This window comes from Phyllopteryx taeniolatus, chromosome 10, assembly GCF_024500385.1.
Source record: "Phyllopteryx taeniolatus isolate TA_2022b chromosome 10, UOR_Ptae_1.2, whole genome shotgun sequence".
NCBI classification, from domain to species: Eukaryota; Metazoa; Chordata; class Actinopteri; order Syngnathiformes; family Syngnathidae; genus Phyllopteryx; species Phyllopteryx taeniolatus.
Genome location: NC_084511.1, coordinates 26,345,377 through 26,367,401, shown reverse-complemented (window position 1 = coordinate 26,367,401; position 22,025 = coordinate 26,345,377). Strand labels below are relative to the sequence as shown.

The 22,025-nt window shown below is 40.1% G+C and overlaps 2 protein-coding genes across 13 annotated transcripts in view; one reads left to right on the top strand and one right to left on the bottom strand.

The window, feature by feature from the left end:
• Nucleotides 1-24: 24 nt before the first annotated feature.
• On the bottom strand, nucleotides 25-3,973 carry LOC133484547 (protein SPMIP2). Of its 2 annotated transcripts, XM_061787299.1 has the most exons (5): nucleotides 3,855-3,973; nucleotides 2,885-3,120; nucleotides 1,928-1,986; nucleotides 659-759; nucleotides 25-393 (listed from the first exon to the last, which is right to left on the bottom strand). In XM_061787299.1, exons 1-4 carry the CDS (start codon nucleotides 3,901-3,903, stop codon nucleotides 711-713), a joined length of 393 nt encoding a protein of 130 aa, XP_061643283.1. In that variant the 5' UTR covers nucleotides 3,904-3,973; the 3' UTR covers nucleotides 25-393; nucleotides 659-710. The 2 variants fall into 2 exon arrangements, with proteins under 2 accessions (XP_061643283.1, XP_061643284.1); XM_061787300.1 differs by lacking the exon at nucleotides 659-759.
• Nucleotides 3,974-6,092: 2,119 nt separating this feature from the next.
• The window catches only part of rapgef2b (Rap guanine nucleotide exchange factor 2b), a 102,821-nt gene continuing 86,888 nt past the window's right edge, over nucleotides 6,093-22,025 (top strand). For 3 of the 11 annotated variants that reach the window (XM_061786835.1, XM_061786831.1, XM_061786828.1), the window contains exon 1: nucleotides 6,111-6,799. In XM_061786835.1, coding sequence (XP_061642819.1) covers nucleotides 6,725-6,799 — 75 coding nt within the window. In that variant the 5' untranslated portion in view covers nucleotides 6,111-6,724. Of the gene's footprint in view, nucleotides 6,800-22,025 lie in introns of all 11 variants that reach the window. The other 8 variants (XM_061786829.1, XM_061786827.1, XM_061786834.1 and 5 more) reach the window with 6 other exon arrangements.

Sequence of the window (22,025 nt, the reverse complement as noted above, 5' to 3'; positions counted from 1 at the left end):
TCAACACGTGAATGATCTGTTTATTTTTTTGGGATTAAATATGTTAATTTGCCCATTACCATTTCCCCCAAGTACTACCTTGCCTCGCGTTCCACAGAAAGAACTTGTTTTTTTCTTGACTGATAATGTAAAAAGGAAAAAGTTCCCTTTGTCAAAAACATGTCCCTTGATTTATTAACATTTTAACTAGTCACCAATTTAACATCATAACTGTGAGCCATGAAGCTAAACCATGTTTCAGCTGGTGCATATGTCAATGTAGTGCATTTGGCTTAAAGTGAAAAGAACATAAGTGTGATTTCATAATGTCCAGTGTCTTCTGGTCCTGCTCGTCAATGGCCATTTTGCTGTCAAACTTTGTTTTGGGGGTTTTGTGTGACAGCCATCTTCTCTCTGCCATCAGGAAGTCAAATCAAATACAAAAGTCAGTTTTATGACTAATAAATAATGCAGGCTCAGCTTTCGAACTAAATGTGAAACCCACATCTTTTACCCGAGATGCGCACAATGTATTATTTGAACTAGTAACTTCTGTATTTCTTCTAATAACTACTATAATCTGATTTATGTGCAAATGTGATATGAATTGATCCATTCGCGCACACACCGTGCTATGATGTAGGTTTCCGTGTTTTGCAAGCTTTGCGACGATACCAACCTTTTGAAAATAGACTCAAGATAAATCCAATTGGGAGGCATCTCGTGTGACTTTAAAGCTCCGCTGGCACAAGCTCGTCATTTCGAATGAATTCCGATTCACTGACATGTAACACACATGCACGACGGTGATGAGAAGACAATTGCCCGCTGTGCACGTGTCGCGAATCTGACGGTGATTTTGCGTATATGCTCAACTTTTGCGCGCGGCAAGAAGATTTCGACGCATTTATTACTGAATGAGGCCCAATGTTCTTTTAGGTGTTCAAAAGTATAACTCCGAGCCTAATCTTAGCAAAATCTCAGACAAACTATGATGGCACCACAAGGTGGCGTTTCGAGGTCATATTTGGGAAAAATATGTCATGGTTGAGACTACTGCAGAATAGCACATGGCCAGAGAGAGCCAATCGCAAGCGTCAGCTTTAGAAGGAAATGATATGAAGAAAAAAAAAAAAAAAGAAATCTGAGCTTTTGCAGATACTTTTCAAATGTAACTAAAAGTGTAATCATGGAAATTTCCAAAAGCAACTGTCATTGAATTACACATGTTCTCCTAGTATTGTAATGGTTACATACAGTTACATACATTTTGTCATGAAATTATGCAACCTCATCACATGGAATTAGTTACTCCCCAACACTGCATATACAGCAGTATAGGTTTAATCCGCATTTTGATAGAAATATTTTGTTTACATTTTCCTTTTCTGTGTTGCTCATTTAAATCCCGGAAGTGAAATTCAATTATGTCATAAAAAGAGCTTTTGGAAATTCCCTTTCTTTTATAACACACTCTCATCCATACACCTTTTTTTTAGAATATAGTTGATCCCAAAAAAAAATTGCTCAAAACATTTTATATTTATACGTATTATTAATTTAAAAAATATCGAAGAGTAAAATCTGGACATGTCAAATCCCATTTAATGTTAAGATACTGCTGTCATATTTCCTCTTTATTTAGATTTTTTTTAAACACTTGAATGTTCACTCTCTGTAGGAAAATATTCATCACGATAAGCACTTTGACTCCCAATCATCTCTTCTTGACTGTGAAGAAGCTTCTGATTAATTGCCCCCAAGGTCTGAAGCGCGCAAAACACAAACAGGACCATATCTTGCCGAAGAGGAAACATGGCTCTCTACTCGAGTGTTCCTATCTGATGCTCGCCCGTGCAAGTGTTGCATTATGGATGAGCTGATCTAACAAGCCAGGCGCTCAAGACTGTTGCGTCGGCGAGTGTCATGCGAGTCTTTGTTGTCTTACGCTTTCTGCAGGAACCTGTGGCTCGCTCGGTTCTCCACTTCCATTCGTACGACGCTTTTCTGGACAAAAAAAAAAAAGATGTTTATCGACATCAAACTGTTTAAAAAAAACATTCAATATCTAACTCAGAACAAAAAATATCGTTGTGTAACGACAATTTATTGCAACTGGTAAACGACACCTTGGCGTATTGATGTTGTATCGCACCTCTGCTAACGTTAGCTCATTCCTCGAATGACTAAAATACAGTAAAACGACTCGGTGTTCAACTAACTACAGATATTTTGTGCGATAATTGACAAAATGCGGGGGATTTTCACCCATCCCGCGGATGATGTGCAACTAAAACGACTGACTGTCGAACTACTTAAACCACCGATATCGAGATATTTTGTTGGCCAAAAGTATTTATTACAGTGTTACCGCAGGTTTTTCGCCGTACAAGCCTTCGCTCGGCCGATTTCTTTTGCCTTTAGTGATGAGCCAAAATGCGAGTTAGGCGCACTGGACGGCGGCGGCAGTCAACTTCACAACAAGCATGAGACGGTGAACAATTTGTCATAATCGCTTTCGGCTGTTGGATGCCACTCCCAGCTCAAGTTTACCGTCAAACGAAACACGTAACAAAGGAAATTACAGCTTCGCGTACTCAAAACAACCACAAAGCCTTGCCCTAGAAAGGTCCGTTTAGCTCAGTGCTAACAGACAATGCTAAACACCATAGATGGGCTAACAAAACTAGCATTGATGTTGGTGCAGCAACACATGTAGACAGACAATCTAACAATACTCACAGGCACATATTCTTTTATTATATATAATAATATTACGGCTCCTTACTGAGTCAATTAGTTGTGAAACTCTTCTTTTGTGTATTATGCAGAATCAAATGAATCAGTGTATGCATTGTAATTAACGCTATCGTATCGCGCCTTATCGTGTACCGTGAAGGTTTACCCTAATTTGCATGCCGCTGCGCAGCGTGGCGGCGTTCAACGCGGCGCTGTGCTGCCAGCACCAGCCCACCTCGCCCACACGGGCCCGCTTGGGCAAAGGCGGGGGCGCGTGAGGCCCCGCCCTCCACAGGTACGACAGGCCGCCGCCGGTGGTCTCCGGGGACGAGGGGCCCGCCCCCACCTGCTGCTGCGGGGAAACGCAGCGCCTCGGCCGATAGTCGCCGATGCCATCTGGACCTTGATGGACGTGTGAGAAATTGATGTTTTATTCATATCTATTGATGCTTCGGACTACAGCATTCATTAAAAACTAACAATAAATAAAAGTCTGCTCTGTAGTAAACACCTTAATGAATTATTCCATTATGTTGGTGACAAAAAAATGTAAATACATTACATAAACTGATCAAATGGATATGTGGCACAAATGTGGGTTTTAAAAAAAATATTGTTAAATATTATATATATATATATATATATATATATATATATATATATATAAGGTTTGGACAAATAAAGGCCTCCCCTATAATAAACAATGTACCTGTAATAAACTTATGATATGTATTTGTGGCAAAAAAAAAAAGGATAAAAAATATTGTTCAATATGCTGAAAAAAACACGTTGACATGACAAATGAGTTTTCTCTTAAAATTAATTTGACAAAATCTTACATAAAAGTCAGATTTTTTTAAATATTATAAAATACATATCGACAAATACGACTTTCTCTGTAATGAACAGCTATACATTATCATTATTCTTATAGTTATGACACAAATTGACAAATGCATATAAGCAACGACCAAAAATCAAATTGAAATTCTATTGTAATGTTATACATGTCGAGAACTAGCGAGTATGTTAATGACATGATAATCAACTCATCATATATGAGTATGTTAATGATATGATAATGAACTCCAGCTAATGAAGAGTGTTTGAAATAAACCCTGACAGCTCTGTATTACCTGTAAAAATCATCCTCTGTCCTGCTGCAGCTCCTTTGCCTTTTTGCATGCTTTCCCTCAGCTTAATTCAGTTTACATCAGATGCAGAACGGCATAATGGTGTCCGCCGGGAGATGACGTCACGGAGGGAGGGGGGGGGGGGGCTCCTCTGTGTTCATGGGTCACGGTCGGTTGTCATGAGAACCGGGCTGCTGGTGGTGGGCTAGTTTACTTTATGACGACGGGGGGGTACGCCTCATGTCAAAGTTTGTAAACTAAACAAAACAGCATTGATGAGCAGTGCGTTCCGTCATAACGCGCCGGTTTAGCATTGAGTGCATTTTTCTATGATTATGAACAAGAAAAGGGCTTGGAGTTAGTGACCATAAAACGCAAAAAAAATATATATAAAGAAGAATAGTCTGGTTTCGTATCTTGGCGCTAGATGGAGCTAAAGTATCGTCCCCCCCGCCCCCCATACTTTGAACCCCACCCCTCTTCTTTATGGTTACATGGACTCGCCCATCAGCTTCCACCGGTGACTTCCATTTGTGTGAAGCTAACAGAAAGACGACGGGCGCCCAACAGGAAGTGGCAGGAGATAAATGTTAAGGGTATTTTTAAGACTGGTGCAATCCATGTGATTCTTATTATTGTAATTTCACTTTTTTTTTTTTTTTAATGTTACAGAGTCGGCCGAGACTATTAGGGGCTCCCCCAAAAGCAAATAACTGTCAAAAAAGCCTGGAATAATTTATTTGTTTGTTTGTTTGAGTAGTCATAGGGGAAGAAAAGTAAAATCATTAAGTGGAAGTAGTTTAGTCTGATTATTTTGCCCATTTTTACATAGTGTCTTCTTTTCCTTTGGGCTTGTCCCTTTAGCGTGTCATCCTTTTCCATGGAAGCCTATCTCCTGCATCCTCCTCTCCAACGCCAACTGCCCTCATGTCTTCCCTCACGACATCCATCAACCTTCTCTTTGCTCTTCCTCTCGCTCTCTTGCCTGGCAGCTCCATCCTCATCATCCTTCTCCCAATATACTCACTATTTCTCCTCTGGATGTGTCCAAACCATCCAAGTCTGCTCTCTCTAGCATTGTTTCCAAAACATCGAACCTCGGCTGTCCCTCTGATGAGCTCGTTTCTAATTTGATCCAACCTGGTCACTCAGGTTGAGCGAACCTCAACATCTTCATTGCCGCTGTCTCGAATCCCCACATCGTGGCTGGCCTCACCACTGTTTTATAAACTTTGCCCTTCATCCTAGCAGAGACTCTTCTGTCACAGGACACACCTGACACCTTCCTCCACCCGTTTCTTCACTTCCTGACCACACTCACGATTGGTCTGGACGGTTGACTCCCAAGTATTTCAAGTCCTCCACCCTTGCTATCTCTTCTGCATGTAGCTTCACTCTTCCCCCACCACCCCTCTCATTCACGCACATTCATTCTGTTTTACTTCGGCTAATCTTCATTCCTCTGCTTTCCAGTGCATGCCTCCATCTTTCTAATTGTTCCTCCACCTGCCCCCCATAGGATGCATTCCATACTGTCAAGACCTATGTTTTTTTTTTTTTTTTTAAATTTTTGTAACCTTTTTACCTGTGTTCAGCAACATCATTATTTAAGTATTTGCTTGACAGCTTATTGCTTATTTGATTTACTCCTCAGTTTTTGTAGGTGTTTTTTTTTCAATTTATAATTTGCATTTTATTTGTATTATGTATTTAAGCGCCAGCACGCCCTGGTGAGGATAAGTGGCTCAGAAAATGAATGGATATTAGATATTTATTATTTTTCTATTACAGCTTTATTTACAAATGTAGATGAAAACATGAATAAAGACGTGACTAAAAAGATTTATTCATAAATATTTATATGATTTTTTTCCCCATTTGTATAAAAATTCATTCACTTACATTTATTGATCATCAACCCGTTTAGTAGTTCAATGTTAAGTTTATTTCGAAAAGGCGTACCGGACCGGCTCGACGTTTTCCTCTCCCATTTTGACGCGGCATGCACAGGTCAGAGTTCTGTTTGTGTCAAGCTTGCAGAAAAGACGACGAGTCTTTCAGAGTAAAATAACCCACGCCAAAACGTTCCCGAATTAAAACTCCCTCACATGTGTTTAAAATCACTGTTTAAAGTCATCTTTGATACCGGTACAGTGATTTTGAGTGTTGTTCATGTTGTGCCTTAAAAATGTGCACTTAATGTTAGCTGTATTTCGAAAAGAAGTACAGGAATATCTCGACGTGTTCGTCTTGAACTTTGCGGCAGCCGACAGCACGCAGTCACCATGGTGGCACACAACAGATCAGCGAAGTGGGAGCGCCGCCGGAGGAGCTAGCTCGCACCATACTTCGTCGAGCTCCCAAGTCCGAAAGTCCAGCATCATGTTTCGTCCGTGAGCGGCTCGGCCTCTTCCCTAAAATAAAAAAAACTAAAAAATGGGCACCGCGTTACTGCCAACGGGTTAGGCTTTGTAGTCCCACTCCCCCCACCTTTTTTTGTCTTTTTTTTTTTTTTTTTTTTTTGGGTCGCTACTAGCAGAATGGCGGTGGTGAACTCTGCATAAAGGGGGAGGCGAATTACAACAAGAGCAAGTTCGGCGATCCCCGGTTGACGCCCGGCCCAACACCGGGCGGAAACCAGGAGCCCAACCCGGGGGCGAGCGCTCGCTTCTCGGCGTACCTAGAGGGGCTCCGGGGCACTCCCAAAAGCCTCCAGCCCCGCTCGCCTCTTCGGGCAAACGGCTAAGCGGCTCTCGGATCCCGGAGAAGGAGGCCTTTCTGTCTCTTGTTTCCCCCCTCTCTTCCTTTTTTTCGCCCTGGAGCTAAATTAACATTTTGAACTGGATTTAAACGCACCGTCCACTTCCAAGACTATGAAAATGGCGTCCTATGTGGATAACAGCTTTCGGGAGGCTGTGATGATGAACCCGGCGAACAGGACGCAACAGGTTTGACCGTTTATCTCTATATAGAAATACAATATTTAACACCCCCCCTCCCCCCCCAAAAAAGAAACAAACATTTAATGTGTGCTTGTAAGTGTCGGGTCGGGTATGGCTCCATCCCTCTTAAGCCGCCTATCGAGAGATAATCGGCGGCTACTTAGCATAGCAAGACATGCAAAATGCTGCCGACAACAAAAAGTTGTCATAGTAGCATTCTAGATGCTAATCTTGTGCTAACGTATGATGAACTAAACTGATACACATTGGCCTCTTTTGGTTGCATATTGTTCTCTTTATGCGAGTTTTGGTGTCATTGCAACTTGGGTTCCATAGTCAGATTTAGTGGGGACATTATGGAAAAGCAGAGGTCGTGGATTGGACCTTTTGCCTCACGGTTTTGAGGTTCTGGGTTCGAATCTGAGCAGTGAACGTCCTGCGTGGACCATTTGTACCCCCCACTCCTTGCCCAAAATCAGCTGGGTTAGACTTCAGCTCACCTGCACCCTAATGACCACAAACTCTACAGAAAATGGATAATTACTCAAACTAATTTCCCTTGGATCAGACACCTCGTTAGCATAAATGCCTGGGTCAAAATGACTCGGTTTTTTAATTAAAACAACAAAAACACAAATTCAGTAAAAAAAAAAAAAACAACAACAACCGAGAGTCAAGTTGCCTGGATTCAACCTTTACAGATTCCAGACCTAAAGAGAAAACACAATTTTAGCAAGTACATTATTATTTTTTTATTGTTATTGTGACAGTAAGTCAGGCAATTATGCTATTTGGCTAACGACTTGTAACATTTATATCGTTCCACCCCAAAAGAGATCCAAGGTGGAGGTGTGAAAATGATAGCTGAACATACAAAGCAACACAAAACAAAACAGTGAAGTCGGAAAATCTCAACCTTTAGATCAGAGATCAGCAAACATAAGTACGCAAAAAAACAACAACAACATTTCGACTGTCTACTCGACTGCCACAGAAGAAAAAACATTGGGAGCCACAAGACCTCTTTGAAATCTAAAGTGAAGATAACAGTGCATGTACCTTTTCTTTTTTTTACCCCCACCTGCATAAAAAAAAAAACGATAGTTTGTTGCATTAAAGAAATCAATTAACTGCTTCAGAGAGCACAAAATATTATATCTTCATGTAACAAAAACATTTTGAACTCAATAAAAACATTTGCTCAGTTGAAGCTTACTTTCAAATAAAATAGTCAGTGTGCATTTGAGTCCTCCTCATATTTATGAAATTAAAGCCGAACATAAATTACCCACCTGCAGTGAACCAAAAATGCAAATCAAAAATGCTTTCGGCGTTCTGTTATCAGTTTATCGCGCGTGGAGCGTGCAGTGAGAGTCAGCTGTCAATTTGAGTTCAAAAGGACTATTTCACTTAACAATGTACTAGTAAAATATACATTTGCAAAATAAAAGGCAATTAAAATATTTATTTTACCTGCTTAATGTGATTTTTGCTCCTGAACCTCATCGTACAGTGTCAGCACATATTAGCCGTTACCTTCGTTTTCACAGACGATCGTAATCTGTGAGTCGTGAGCGATGATTGTTTTTAAATATAGTTCACGTATTTATTATTTCAAAGTCACAGGAGGCACAGGAGGCACAGGAGAAGGATGAACGAGCCACATGCGGCTCTGGAGCCACGGGTTGGAGACACCTGCTTTCGATGATACGGAAGCAAATTTTAGACAAGAAAAAAATCTAATATTTAAGTAAAAAAAAAAAAAAAACGACACAAATATAATATGAAAAATACACAAATATTTGAGAAAAATACTACTACTGTCATGACTGAAGGTGTGAATTGGTATGAAATGTAGCCATGTGCTGACCATATGTAGTGATTTTTTTTGTTCAAAAATAACAATCATAACGTATAAAAACGGAGGAAAAGTCACAACGTGCAGATCTCTGGTTTCCATTGGAGCGCGACTCGACGGACGCACATGCATGCGTTCTTGCTTTCCGCTCGAGCGCCGCTTGCGCTGCAAATTGATGTTGCTCTTGCACACAATGGACGATCAATAGGCCACCGCTTGAAGCAGCGGGACGCAGCCGCTGGCGGTAAAGCATTCAGTGGCAACGCCGGCTTCAAAGCTCAACCAAGCTTTGGCCGCGCCACATTGTTATGCCCGCTGTAATTGCTAAGGAGGCTGTTGTGGCTGCTTGGTTTGGACAGCTGGAGACAGAGTGGTTTTATTTTGCTCACATAATTTGGACTGGATGTACACATTGTTCCTAAACATTTTATGGTTAATTCTTATGAAGGCGTGCGGTTGCGCCTTCGCCCAATTGACGCTCAGACAAGCGTAGCCCCGTGTCAATACATCAATTCTAGTGAGCAATATGGTTGCGATATCACTAAAATAAATTTACTCAATGGTATCAAATCGCCAAAGCACAAAATATTAAAACAAATATTTTAAAATAATAGTGATGCATCAAAATTTCAACAAAAATGACTTTTGTCACCAAAATAAAACGGCCGAAACTAAATGTTGTTATGACACTAGCAAAAACAGGCTATACACACTTAACACTATATTGTAAAAACAAACAAGCAAAAAAAACATCACGTCCCCACTGAACAGTCACCCAACCTCCCTGCTTTTCGGGTACAATGTTGCAGAGCTAACGTGGCTAAATATCATGCCGAGCCAACGAGGCGAATGTTCACTTCAAGTCTGGCGTCAACTCAGCGTTAGTCACTAACCATCGCCTCCATGGCAGCGAATAAGCCACACTTCTGACAAGTATCGTTATCACGAAGGGAGGACGAGGAGTAGTTAACAGGAGAAAGACGGGGACGCCATGCTAATTGCTAAGCTATCGTCACATTAAGTCGCAAAGCACCAAAATAAGTCATTGTGCGATACAGTACACTTGTCACGTAGGTCTGGCTGGACCAAGCATTATAGTGGCGAGTAAGCAACTTTGAAGAGCAAATTGGTAGGCAAATTCCGAAGTGTCGAGAGAGAAAATACTGTCTGTCATACACGATAACGCTAGACAGCCACACAGGGACCGGAACTGGAAGTGTACCTCATTTTTGGTCTTCAGTTTGGGTCAAGAATTTTCATTTCAGTGCATCACTAAAAAAAAAAAAAAAAAATAGTAAACTGTGAGAAAAAATGTTTAACTAACTAGTCACAATTTTAAACACAAAAATTGTAAAATATTTGAAAAGATAATAATTGGATTACAAAATAATGTACAAAACAACTAGACAAACATCAGCAAATATTAGGCAAATGAACCAAAAAATATAGTAAATACTCCAAAAATGTATTGCTGTAAAGATATTGAACAAAATATATAAGTAAATAAAAACAAATAGATTTTACACAAAATATGAAGATATTAGACCCCCCAAAAATTGGATGGTAAATGTTACAATGTGGCAAAAATGTAAACAAATAAAAACAATATGAGACAAAAAAATAGGAAAATATTATATGGGAAGTACAGAATAATGAGAGATTTTTTTGTTTTGTGGCCTGTTATTTTTTACGTGTCATTTTTGTTTTTAAAGATGATGATAATGAATATGGTGATGATGATTTTTATTATTATTCATGAACTTTTTGAAACTGCTGTAACGCCTGAGTTTCCCCTCCATGGCTCAATAAAGGATATCTGATCTAAAAATACTAAACAAAATACAAAAATATTAGATGAAAAATCCACAATTATTCGGAAAAAAAGACACAAATGTTAGGTAAAAGATATAAATATTGTAAGGAAAACACCCCAGAAGTATTAGAAGAAAAAATACAGCACATTTGATGAAAAATAAATACATTTTAGAAAGTAATTATGACCAAAATATTTGAAAATAAAACAAAAACACACAGCTATTATATGGAAAATGTAAAGACATTATAAAAATAATACTGTTATTGAAAGCAAACAAAATATTACATGAAAATGGATGGGAGAAACAGATAAACGACGACTACATTGAGGGATGCTAAAATATGGCAGCTACGATCATTAAAATGTGAAACGGTAATATTAACCACCTGAAATGTCATTGCGGTTTATGGATAAACCATTTCATCCCTATATTGTATGTAGCGTTACTAAAAAGAGTCAAAATAAAAATGACAGCAGTTGATTATCAAGTTTATGTAAATCCAGCACACCATTTAATCAAGCTTTTGTTTCCTGACTTAATTATCAAGTCAGATGGTCAATTGGATGTTAAATTTCGGTGGTGTTAATTGAATTTCACGCAGAAAAAGGTGGTTTTCACAGATGGGAAGTGTTGCGCTCACATGTCTTTTCATTGTTAGTCGAGTGAGAGTGTCGTCCCCTTTTTATGCTGAAATCCTACAAATTGGTAGAACCTAGCATCCCCCATGAATAGAAGCACATTTCCTACTCTTGGAGCCACCGCGCTAGCTGCTTTACGACATCCCCCGTGGTGGGATTAGCGAACTGTCAGATGGAGATCAAGACTGGCCCCGGTTGACCCTCAGTCTTGCGCCATTGCCGCTTGGCAGGTGACAGTGCTGTTTTTGGCAGCCATTTTCATTTTTTGTCTTGGTCACATTTCACTATGTTCATAGTTTTATGTATTTTCTCTTTTTTGGATCTTGTACTACCTCTGAACCTGGGAAACCTATGCGGGTGGGGGGGAGGTTGAAGCCATTTTGTGTGAAAAAGGATAGGCCGAGGGGGTCAACCTCCAATTTTTCCGGTTATGGTTCCTTTCAGGGTTGACTTTGTCCCCCCCTCTCATTGTGTTGGTTTTCATAAAGAACTGTGGCATTGAAAAATGATGGGAAATGCCGGGGTTAAAAGGCAGCAGCGCCTTTCACTCTGCCCTTTTTCACCGTTTTGTGTGAAAGGTACATTTCCTTAGCTGCTGAGGTTGTATTGCAGGTTGTGTGGAAGGAAATAGAGGCAAACTGATAGATTAACACTTGACACTCACTTTTCCCGCCCTGTTGTGTTGGCAAACAAATATCTACCGTCGCATCTCCAATTTTGAGGAAACTGTGTGAAACAGGCTAGCTTATAAGGGTCTTTAGGCAATGGTAACGATAAAAACGGTCCCCTCCGCACTTACCTTGACCCGTGACCGGTAACATCTGTTCGTTTCCAGCCAGGTGGCCAAGGCTAAAGGCCACAAGTGGCGTCATCCACCGCGGTGACAGCATTCCTGCCATACCTTCGTACTGGCAACAATCAAGGGTACAGACACACACACACACACACACACACCAAAAAACGCAACAGAATTGATCGCTGCAGGTTATAAAACCATTTAGGAAATCAGGGAAAAGTGTTAGTATACGTTTTGAACTCAAACAGGATGAACGGCCACTGAAACAGAACACCCTTTCCGCCTGATTTTTTCCCAAAAAAGGGTGTTGGTTCGCCATTTCCTTCCTTGCCCTGTTGTGTCGAGTCTTCAGGATTTTTAAGCGTTCTAATCACACCCGGGCGACAAGGGAGTTTTCCAATCCGCCAAGCTTCCAGTTGGTCCTGGAGTGATGTCACGTTTAAAACATTATTATTTTTTAATTTGAGCCATAGTGCTTCTGCATGCCGCGGTCATCGCGCTGACGTATTCCCGCTGCGTTTGAATAGAGCAAGGACACTTTCATTCAATTCTCGTCAAAAACATGCAGTCCAGCCTCGTCCAGGACCATTGTAAGCTGGTAAAACATCACCCTGACGCGCCATAGACGCGTAAAGCAAAACAATTATTCTATTAAAATGATTGATTATTCAGTTTTCCGAAAAACATTGAGACGATGGAATTGCGGGATATGTCAAATGTGTTCACCAGTGCAGCCAGAAATGACATCAGTTACACTATCTCCAGCTTCTCAAACACACTAGTGTACTGTATAGCCCTTTGTGCTCTTACACACACACACACACACACAAGACAAATATACACGAGTTTATGTTTAAACTGGGGTTGAAGGGAACAAAGCATCGACTGAAGCACAGAACCACGAAAAAGCTTTCGAGCGTTGTTTTTTTTTTTTTTTTTTTTTGTATTGTAGAGAATTTACATATTAGTTTGAACATTTAGACCAGTGATTTCCAACTTTTATGGAGCGAAGTCACATATTTTACAATTGGAAATTCTCACGGCACATCAACAAACAAAAATGTCACAAAAAGTAGATACACAGTAATTACTGTATGTACTTCCTGCCAACTAATCGAAGAGCATTTATTTGTTCTGCCTTTCACAATGCCTCACTGGCATAGAGGAACAAAGATACATTATTTCTTGTAAATTATTTTTTTGAGCAGTTAAGTAAAATTTGATCATTTCCCACGGCACACCTGAAGATCGCTGATGGCACGCTAACGTGCCACGGCACACTGGTTGGGAATCACTGATTTCGACTCTTGGTTGTAGTCATCAGGTTGTCCACAGATCCTCAAAAAGTTTTAAAAAGATACTTTCCAAAATGAAGGCTTTTTAATTATCCTTAAATACGTCACTTTTTCGAATATGTCAAACCTGCTGATGATCATATTTCATATTGTCTGTTAAAATGTCTTAAAATATCGCACTACAAGATACAAATTCTCTATCGCGTTCGTAATGGTCGGATTTAATGAATGAGAGGTCTTCAATGTTATCTTGTAAAGTCTCCATTTTAGCTTCTTCAAACCCGTTTTATGCTAAACTTCATGAGTTGTGTATTCTGAGTAAACTTGCCGAGCTACATGTTCATCTGTCCAACATCTGAGCCTCACGGTCCAAGCCGGTACAGCGAGACTACTGAAAAATGCGCTTCGTGAGCTCATCGTTTCGCTACGCGGGGTGATTGGTAACGTCATGATGAAGTGATTTAAAAAGTGTCTCTCGAGGCTCTGCTAGCGTTCCAGTCCTGCGAGTTGATATACAACGGATTCCCTGAGTTATGCGAGTGTTGCATATTTGTCGGAGTAGGTGATGAAACTTGTGATTTACACTCCCAGTGAAATTGTACTTCAGGAATGCGTTGTGCAGACACATTTTTGTGATTCTTGGCATATTCTTCTAGTCTTGGTTACTCCTCGAACTGTGCAATTTTTCAAGCCTAATTCCAAAGTGGCCAAGTCACTTTTGAATTGGAGATGATTTTTTAGTCAGGTCTGTGTCGTGTGGCGTACCCAAAAACATTTGTTGCCTGTTCCGATTAGATCTTCCATTATAGCTTTGTTGTTAGCATTGTTTTCAGCCGTAGCAGTCCACAGGCGGGAAAAACACTCGCAATCGAATGATCCAAATTATAACGACTTCAAGTAGGGCTGCACAATATTGGGAAAAAATGATATTGCGATTTTTATTTTTTTTTTTTTATTTAAAATTTTTTGAATTTAAATTTTTTTTATAGCCCCACAATAATCTGCATTAGTATTTCTATATTTGAGTGTATTACTTTAAACAACACATTGCTGTGTGCACCTTGTGCCTAGACTACAAGATTTTAGCTATTGTGGCTGATTTCCCAGATTGGGCCCGACAGATTTTGACAGGTAGAACAAAACTCCTTGTAGTTTGACATAATCCATGATCAATGATTTTTTTTTTCCCCCCACAAGGGTAAAATGAAAAGTCTAGGATGTTAGATTATTATTATTTTTTGGGGGGGGGCAATGTCTTCTGTGTAGTGTGACAAAATGAAGGACAGATCACCTGACGTTGACCAATAGGGTTCGCGTCTTGAAACGGCGCATCACTTGCCTTCCTTGTCAGCATTTATTTGCACACACAAACCAATGTTCACTGAAACTTTAGAGCATGAATAGACAGAACGCAGGAAGCTCGCATCCTAGCCCCCAAAAATCTGGGGTGAAGAGCACCCCAAAAAAATGGTCGCAGATTAAAAAGTAATAAAAGTAATAAAAAAAAGGGGAAGCACATTTCTTTATGATTAGCATTGTTTTCAGCATCTTAGCACAGTTGGACTTAATGTCATAGTCTTGATTTGTTTCACAGTCAGCAATAGCTTAATCATATCAGAGTTTTTAATTGGCCCAAAGCTAAAGTATCGAGAAGCAATGAAACTTCGTACAATATCACTTTAACAAACAACGCCCCTAAAATTGTAGACGCTGCTCACGTTTGCATTGGTCTACCTGCTGTGCTTTAACGTCCGGCCGGGCCTTGAATGGAGGGACTTTGTGGCCTCCTGAGCTTTAGGTTGAACAGACTTGTTTGATGTGCGTCGCCTTCTTTTCGTAAGTTTATTTTCACCCTCGACCCTGTGTTTGTTTGTAACTCCAAACGCCGGCATTCAGTTATCTTGCCACCTTCAGGGTCACGCTATGCATTTTTTTGTTTCTGTCCCACTCACTCGTGCACTAGTGTCAAAGGCATGGCCCAGTTGCTTTTGTTCACATTCCTTCAGATATTTATAAAGTAGGAAGAAAAACAGCACGGCAGGCGCCAGAAATTTCATTGGCCTTTGTAACGGAAAGTGCCAGCTGAAGCTACGTTCATGACCACTGATGGGGAACCGCAATCTTTGCATACTTAGCCCGAAGACCCACTAGGCCAAGGAGGATAAACCCTTTCTGACGTAACCTGTTTACATGGACGCGATTGAGTTACGCTATAAAGGCTTGTCATGAAAATAGAGGGAGTTCTTCTTAGTTGAGGTTTTGGGAACGTTGCCATTTGGAGAAATAAAGTCCACATCGTAGATAGAAACAATGTGCTTTACTATTGCAACAGGCATGGAAGCAGGAGTTCAGAAAGAACATTCCAATATATTAATTATCAATAAATTGATCATCAATGTATGGCTCACATCTGCCGCCAAATCACTCAACAGGAAAAGCGTCTTACGGTTTGCCAGCTAACAGCCAGCCGCTAACCATAGCCAACAATGGCCAACTACACTCTCATTCGCTGAAATGTTGTCAATGACAAGTTAGGCATCGTTTAGCTTCAGGCCTGCACTCGCCCACATAATCTGCAGTATAATCTGCCTCTTGGCGAACTGCTGAGACATGACTCGCATCAGACGGCGAGCTGATTAATTTAGCGTGATTAGGGGTCCCTAAATCCCAGAATATGGCTCCGACACGCCTCTAATGCTTGTTTACAGCGCTGCTCACAACGACACACACTAAGACACAACTAGGTCAACAGCGCTGTAGTGTATCAGTGGTATGGATCAAAGGATTTTTGTTTTGATTTAATCAAGGCATAGTTGCAGTTTTTAAAAATGAATGTAATGTCCTGATTTGGGGTGGGAATTACAGTATGAGATTCTGCCAACACTGATATCACAGTACAGCCATAATGAGACAAATCTCGATGGCAAATGTTTTTTTCGCAATAGCAAAGCAAAAAAAAAAAAAAAGTTTACTTCAAAAATAAGAGATGCACCACAAATGATGGATTCAGCAAATTTTGTAGTTGTGTAAATTAAATGCTGAGTTAAAAAAAAAACATTGGGAATTTGCAGAGGAGCCAAATGTGATCAGCATGACATTATAAAATCATGTTTCCATTGCTCATTTAGATGCTATGCTGGTATTTTCCCCCATCGCTATAAATAAATACATTTAAAAAGTTGTAATATCAATATCAATATTTGGTCCTGAAAAACAATTCCAGTATCCGGCTGGTATCTGAGAATCAATATTTCAGTATGCATCTGCCCAGCACTACTGCGCGGCTGTAGCTCAACTTCCGAAAGCTGACATCATGTTGTTGTTCTTTTCTTCATGCAGACGTGGCTCATTTAAAAATTTGGGCACTAAGTATTTAAAAAAGTGGATGCAAACCATATGTGTGTGTATGTATATATATATAAAAAAGAAGTGACACAGATTACTGAAAAGTGGGCATAGATCATGTGAATCCAGTGGATGTACGTTACTCGTAGATTGTCCAAAAACTAGACGATGTAGATCATTTTATGACAACTTTTTTTTCTTTTTTGGAAAATGCTACAGCAACTTGTCCTCTTTTTAGGAACTTAATGATGCCGCCCAACAACAGTGCTCATGATGGATTATGTTAGTCCTTGAGTACAACTCGGAAGTGACTCTCCCCGTACAGTAAACAAACGCAACACTTTCAAGTGCGTGAAGACGGATGGCCACTTACATAGGTCATTTTTTGTTACCACCTTTGTCGAGTCATGCCAGGCAGCTGATGACTCACACCTTGTGCCTGAAACCAGGTGGCAGTATGACCAAAACAACCTTGTCGTCGTTACACAGTAGAAGGAAAAAGGCTAAAAATAAAGCTATTGTTTCCTTGTAAGCGAAATGGTGTTGTTCCGCTTCCCGGGTGCAGTGGAACAGATTGATTGATGAGATCTGTTGCGCTGAAACTTTATCTAGGTAATTGATCCTTGCCTGGTCACCATTTCTTGGACGCTGTAGTCTTCCATTGCCCAAAAGGAAATGTGGAAAATGGACAATGACTCAACGTGACCGGATTCTTCCTGCTTGTTGGGAAGACTTTTCCACACACGCACTGATATTTTCTGAGGTCCTGGTTAAAAACTATCTGCGTCCTCCAGGGGTGTAATAGTACACATATTTGTATCTGGATTTTTCGGTGGCAAATTCCCACGCGGAACGTTTTATTTAAGGGAGAGGAAGTGTAACTTCCTCGCACTGTAGCCATCTACCATCCACTCTGTAAACAAAACACAAGGCAGCTCAGCTTCTGGCGATCGGCTTTCAATATTGCAATATTGCTAGTTATGCAGTTTTGAAAAGTCTTAACCCCTTTGAAAGCTGAATGTTGAATGGGAAAAAAAAATTTGGGTCAAGATTGCCAGGCTTTTTCATTCGCACCCAGGAATGTTTTGAACCTCATTTGTCCGGCCTCGTCCTTGTCGTAGTGCGATTCTGTTCACCGTGAGGCACAATTTAAGCCAATTTTGACCGCTCTAATTGACATTTGCCTCGGTTGACCTTACGTTCTCCCGTCTGGCTGTATGTTTCCTCCTCACTTAACCTGTTCTTGCTGCGACCCAGTCCCATTAATCATACTCGTTTCCGTTTGGGATGCGTGCGAGTACACTAGGCAGAACGAAGTATCAAAAAGAGGCTTACATAGTGCCGCATTAGCGCTTCTCTTTGGAGGGCTTGCGTAACATACTTGAAGTGTGTGCTTTCCCACCGCCATTCGGTCATGTGGTTCGGGTTTTATTTGGAAGGGAAAACTATCAGACACGCTTGCTTATCAGACAAGAAGTAAAGCAATAGGGAAGAATCGGAGTTTCCTCACCAGTTTGTTAATTTGATGCCTTCTGTTATAGACAATGGGGAGAATCGGCGAGAAACGAACAAATAAGTTGTGGTACATAAACGTACACACATTGCGGAGCGACCGCATTGGAGTTCACTATCAAAGTGTCGTTTAAAACAAAATAAAAATGACTTATGGAGAAATGGGGCTGAATGGAACAGAACACAAGTTGTGGAACACGGACATGGATGCACACAACTAGGGCTGCAACTAACGATTATTTTAATAATAGATTAATATGGCGAATATTTTTTAGGTTAATCAATGAATCAGATCTAAAAAAAATAAATACAAATTTAGCTTCACTGCTATTATTTCAAATTGCAAAAAATGAACAAACATGATTTGATAATGATTCTGTTGCTGATTTTGTCCTTAACATGTCAGAAAACAAATTTGTTGTCATTGTCAAGCAGATGTTTGCAAATTGTTATTTTGATTAAATACAAAGATAATCAGTCTGCTTTTATGGAGGACAACAGAAATCTGAGGCAGTTTACTGTTGAGAGGCTGAAATCATAGGATTTGGACAATTTTTAGTTAAAAAGATCTCCTAAACGTTTAATCAATTATCAGAAACATTTCTCGATTAATTTGATAATCGATTAGTTGTCGGTTAATCGATGAATTGTTGCACATCTACACCCAACAGTGTGGTGCAAACTTGACTGTGAAAGTGGAGTTTAAAATATAATTAAAAAGGACTGTAATGGAGAAAGGCAGGAAATTGGCAAGAAATTAGGCAGAATGGACGGAACAAATCTGTTGTCGCATGTAATCGTGGATGCACACAACATTGGGCAGCCCCCCATATGTGAGAGTTTACTATGAAAGTGGAACTTAAAACTCAAAAGGACTACAGACAAATTTGGAGAAACAGGAGACAGACTGAAAGATTAATTTCTTGAATAGGTGCTGCTGTTTTGCTTGCAACAGAGCTGAAATTGACTCTGCAGTAATGTTTGAACAGTTGCATCTCTAAACTGAGGTATTTACTGATGGGGAAAAGGGAGGCATCGATACACTATCTGCTATTGGTCGGAATGCTCTGTGGCGGCGTTATTATGCGGCTAAGCGGCCAGTCTGTATTTGACTGAAATTGGGGGGAAAGATGCGTCGAATCCAGCAGCCTGTGCGATGTGGCCACGACACAATGACGCCCCTGTTGCGGCCAGCTTCTGCTCATCAAAACCACTTAAGCTCACACCAATTACATGGCAGCTGTGCCAGGAATAATAGCTTTTACCCAGAAAATGTATCAGCTGCGGCAACTCTGCTTAAATAACACGTCAAGCTTAATATACTGTATGGCATTAGTATTTGGGTAAAAGCAGTTATTTATTGGAGTAACAGCAGTTGGGGCTGGGCGATTAATTTTATCGATTACTTCAAGTTCATTCTTTGTTGTGTTGCATATTCCAGGGGAGAAAAAAAGAACAGTAATCTTGTTTCAACTAAGGTCGTTGTCATTTTCCTTTTCCTTAAATAGAAAAAAAAATCTATTAAAATGGGAAATCTGATCAGATTTTATTTTAAGACCTATCACCCAGCTGTAATAATAGTATTGTTTGTAATTTAAAGGAGCAGGCACATAAGAGTACACATTGTACCTATGTATTAAATCTAGTAAAAAAAAAAACAAAAAAAAAACTGTAGCATTCAATTTTGGAAGGAGTTAAGTTGCCACGTGAAGTCCAGCTAATTGACCACAATGGCCCCACCGTACCCTTGCCATCCTTTCTTGCAACATCCTGAGGATGTAGCCTCGAACCCCTCGTCCGTCTGCAGCCCAGGCTTTTTTGTTTTCCCAATCTGGGACGGAAAGGCCCCCCCGAGCTGGATGTGTGCAACTCTGTCAACAGGAAACTTCACCAAGGAATAGCAGAAGCCCCAACGCGAGGAAATGACAAGGAATTTAGCACCTCGTTAAAATCGTAGAAACTGCGATTCCCGCAGAAACCGAACGCTCAGGGATTGCCGTTACCCAGCCGAAATGTCAAGGGAATGAATCGAGGGCTGGTTTAAAAATGCAAATATGCCCCATTGTGGCTATAAGATAGATATGAATAGAGAAACTGCATCAAAAGCCCCTTTCACGCTGATCATCCAAACTGGCTTTTCTCATCCTGTGCGAACATGTCACATTGGCCAATTCGGCCGGAAAGTCTACCGGTCGGTATAAAGCTGATGCTCCAATTATCCGCGGCGACAGCGAGAAAGAGGCTACAGAGTAACTTGCAAGACGATATAGCAGTAACAGTAGCTCACAGATGCGATCCGATCATGTTTTTGTGCAGCCAAGTCCGAGTTGAGTCACTTGATTTTGAGTATTGGCCAATTTTGTTCGACGGTCATTATTTGCACAACAACAACAACAACAAAACAATACCAACCAGCTGAAAGTTATTTGGAAATTGTGGTAAAATCTAACTTAATTTAGCTCATCAAATAATTGGACAATTCATATAGTATTAATAATTAAATAACATTAATAAAATAAATGAACACGACTTAAGCCTAATAGCATAGATGCCATTTTTAAACACAATTTTTAGTAAGCATGTTCGTCTTTTTATTTACATAAGCATTTAATATTATTAGGCAGATGATATGTATTTAACACAAACATATTTTATTCAATATTCACATAAATATTAAAACATATATTTTATCATGAAAAAGATCTATTTTGCATACACATTTGACCTTGTTTGTGTTTTACCTCATTTATGAGTTTCTTTATAGCGGGTTATAGCTTGTCCATTTGGAAATTCACTGAGTAATGGCTATGTAATTTGTTTGCATTTTTTTCATCGCAGAATGACAACAGAGAGTCACTCTGTTGTCATAGTCAGTTTGACGTAATGGTACAATCCCGCAAGCTGGTTCTGTGAAGGTATAAATAAAATTGAAAGTCGTGAAGAACCAAACCGCCACCATTATAATTGACGTGCGAGCGAGCTTTACAATGAATACTAATGATGGTAACAAAAGGGAGCCACGCCTCACCAAAGGCATGATGTTTTTGTTTTGTTAGCAATTACATTTATTGGCCTTTTGTCGTTTCAGTTTCCTTTTCTTTTTTCCTGACTGTTTAAAACAAAGGCACTGTTCACTATGTAGAAAATTACCCAAATGTGACGGAACTTTTTTGTGAATGAACGAGCGTGAATCCAATCATGTAAATGTGCCAGCGTGAGGAATGTGGCTGGTTCGACGCGGTTGTGAAACCAGCGTGTTGCCTAGCAACCGCAGTAGTCTCATTGTAACGAAAGAATAAATTATTACCGCAGAGAGCACGGCTGAAGCGGCATAAATCTACACGAGAGATAGTTGAATGGCGTGACTATTTCACACGGGCTGAGACAAACGACAAGGGCAAATCAGGACGCCAAAAAGGATAATCCCCATGCAACTTTTTCACTTCCAATATGATACCGATATTGCAGCCTTGCGTTTTGGCCGATACTGTGTACAGTATGATCAAGGGATATTACTCAAACAGAGAACAAACCATTTATTATTAACAATAGGTCACATATAGGATTGGGCATCGTTTGAATTTGAGCGATTCTGGTCCCCATTCCGGTTCTTCATTTCGATTCTGGTTCCAAACGATTCTCGATTCCGATTCTTTTAGGGGACTTGGGTTTTGCATGGTTTAAAATAAAGGGTGTCCCAATTATAAACATCCATTTTTTTTAGCAGCATGGACTAATATGAACATTTGACTCAGTGTTCTTACATGGAAAAGGATGACGTGCTGTGGCGACCCCCAAAGGGACAAGCCGAAAGGAAAAGAAGTAGTAGTTATTTATAACCAGTATCAATATCAAACCTATGAACTAATAGGCAATGTGTGTGGACCTAACCCAATTGACTTTATTCTTTAATTAACATACAGCAGAATGTTAAATATAGCATTGTTAAAATAGTTATTGGCGACTGTTTT

Coding starts and splice junctions, on each gene's coding strand:
- LOC133484547 (XM_061787299.1), bottom strand. CDS start 3,903: ATGCAAAAAGGCAAAGGAGCTGCAGCAGGACAGAGGATGATTTTTACA. Junction 1,987..2,884: donor GCAGCGGCATGCAAATTAGG/GTAAACCTTCAC, acceptor TTTTTTGTCCAG/AAAAGCGTCGTACGAATGGA. Junction 760..1,927: donor CACAGGTTCCTGCAGAAAGC/GTAAGACAACAA, acceptor GTTACATGTCAG/TGAATCGGAATTCATTCGAA.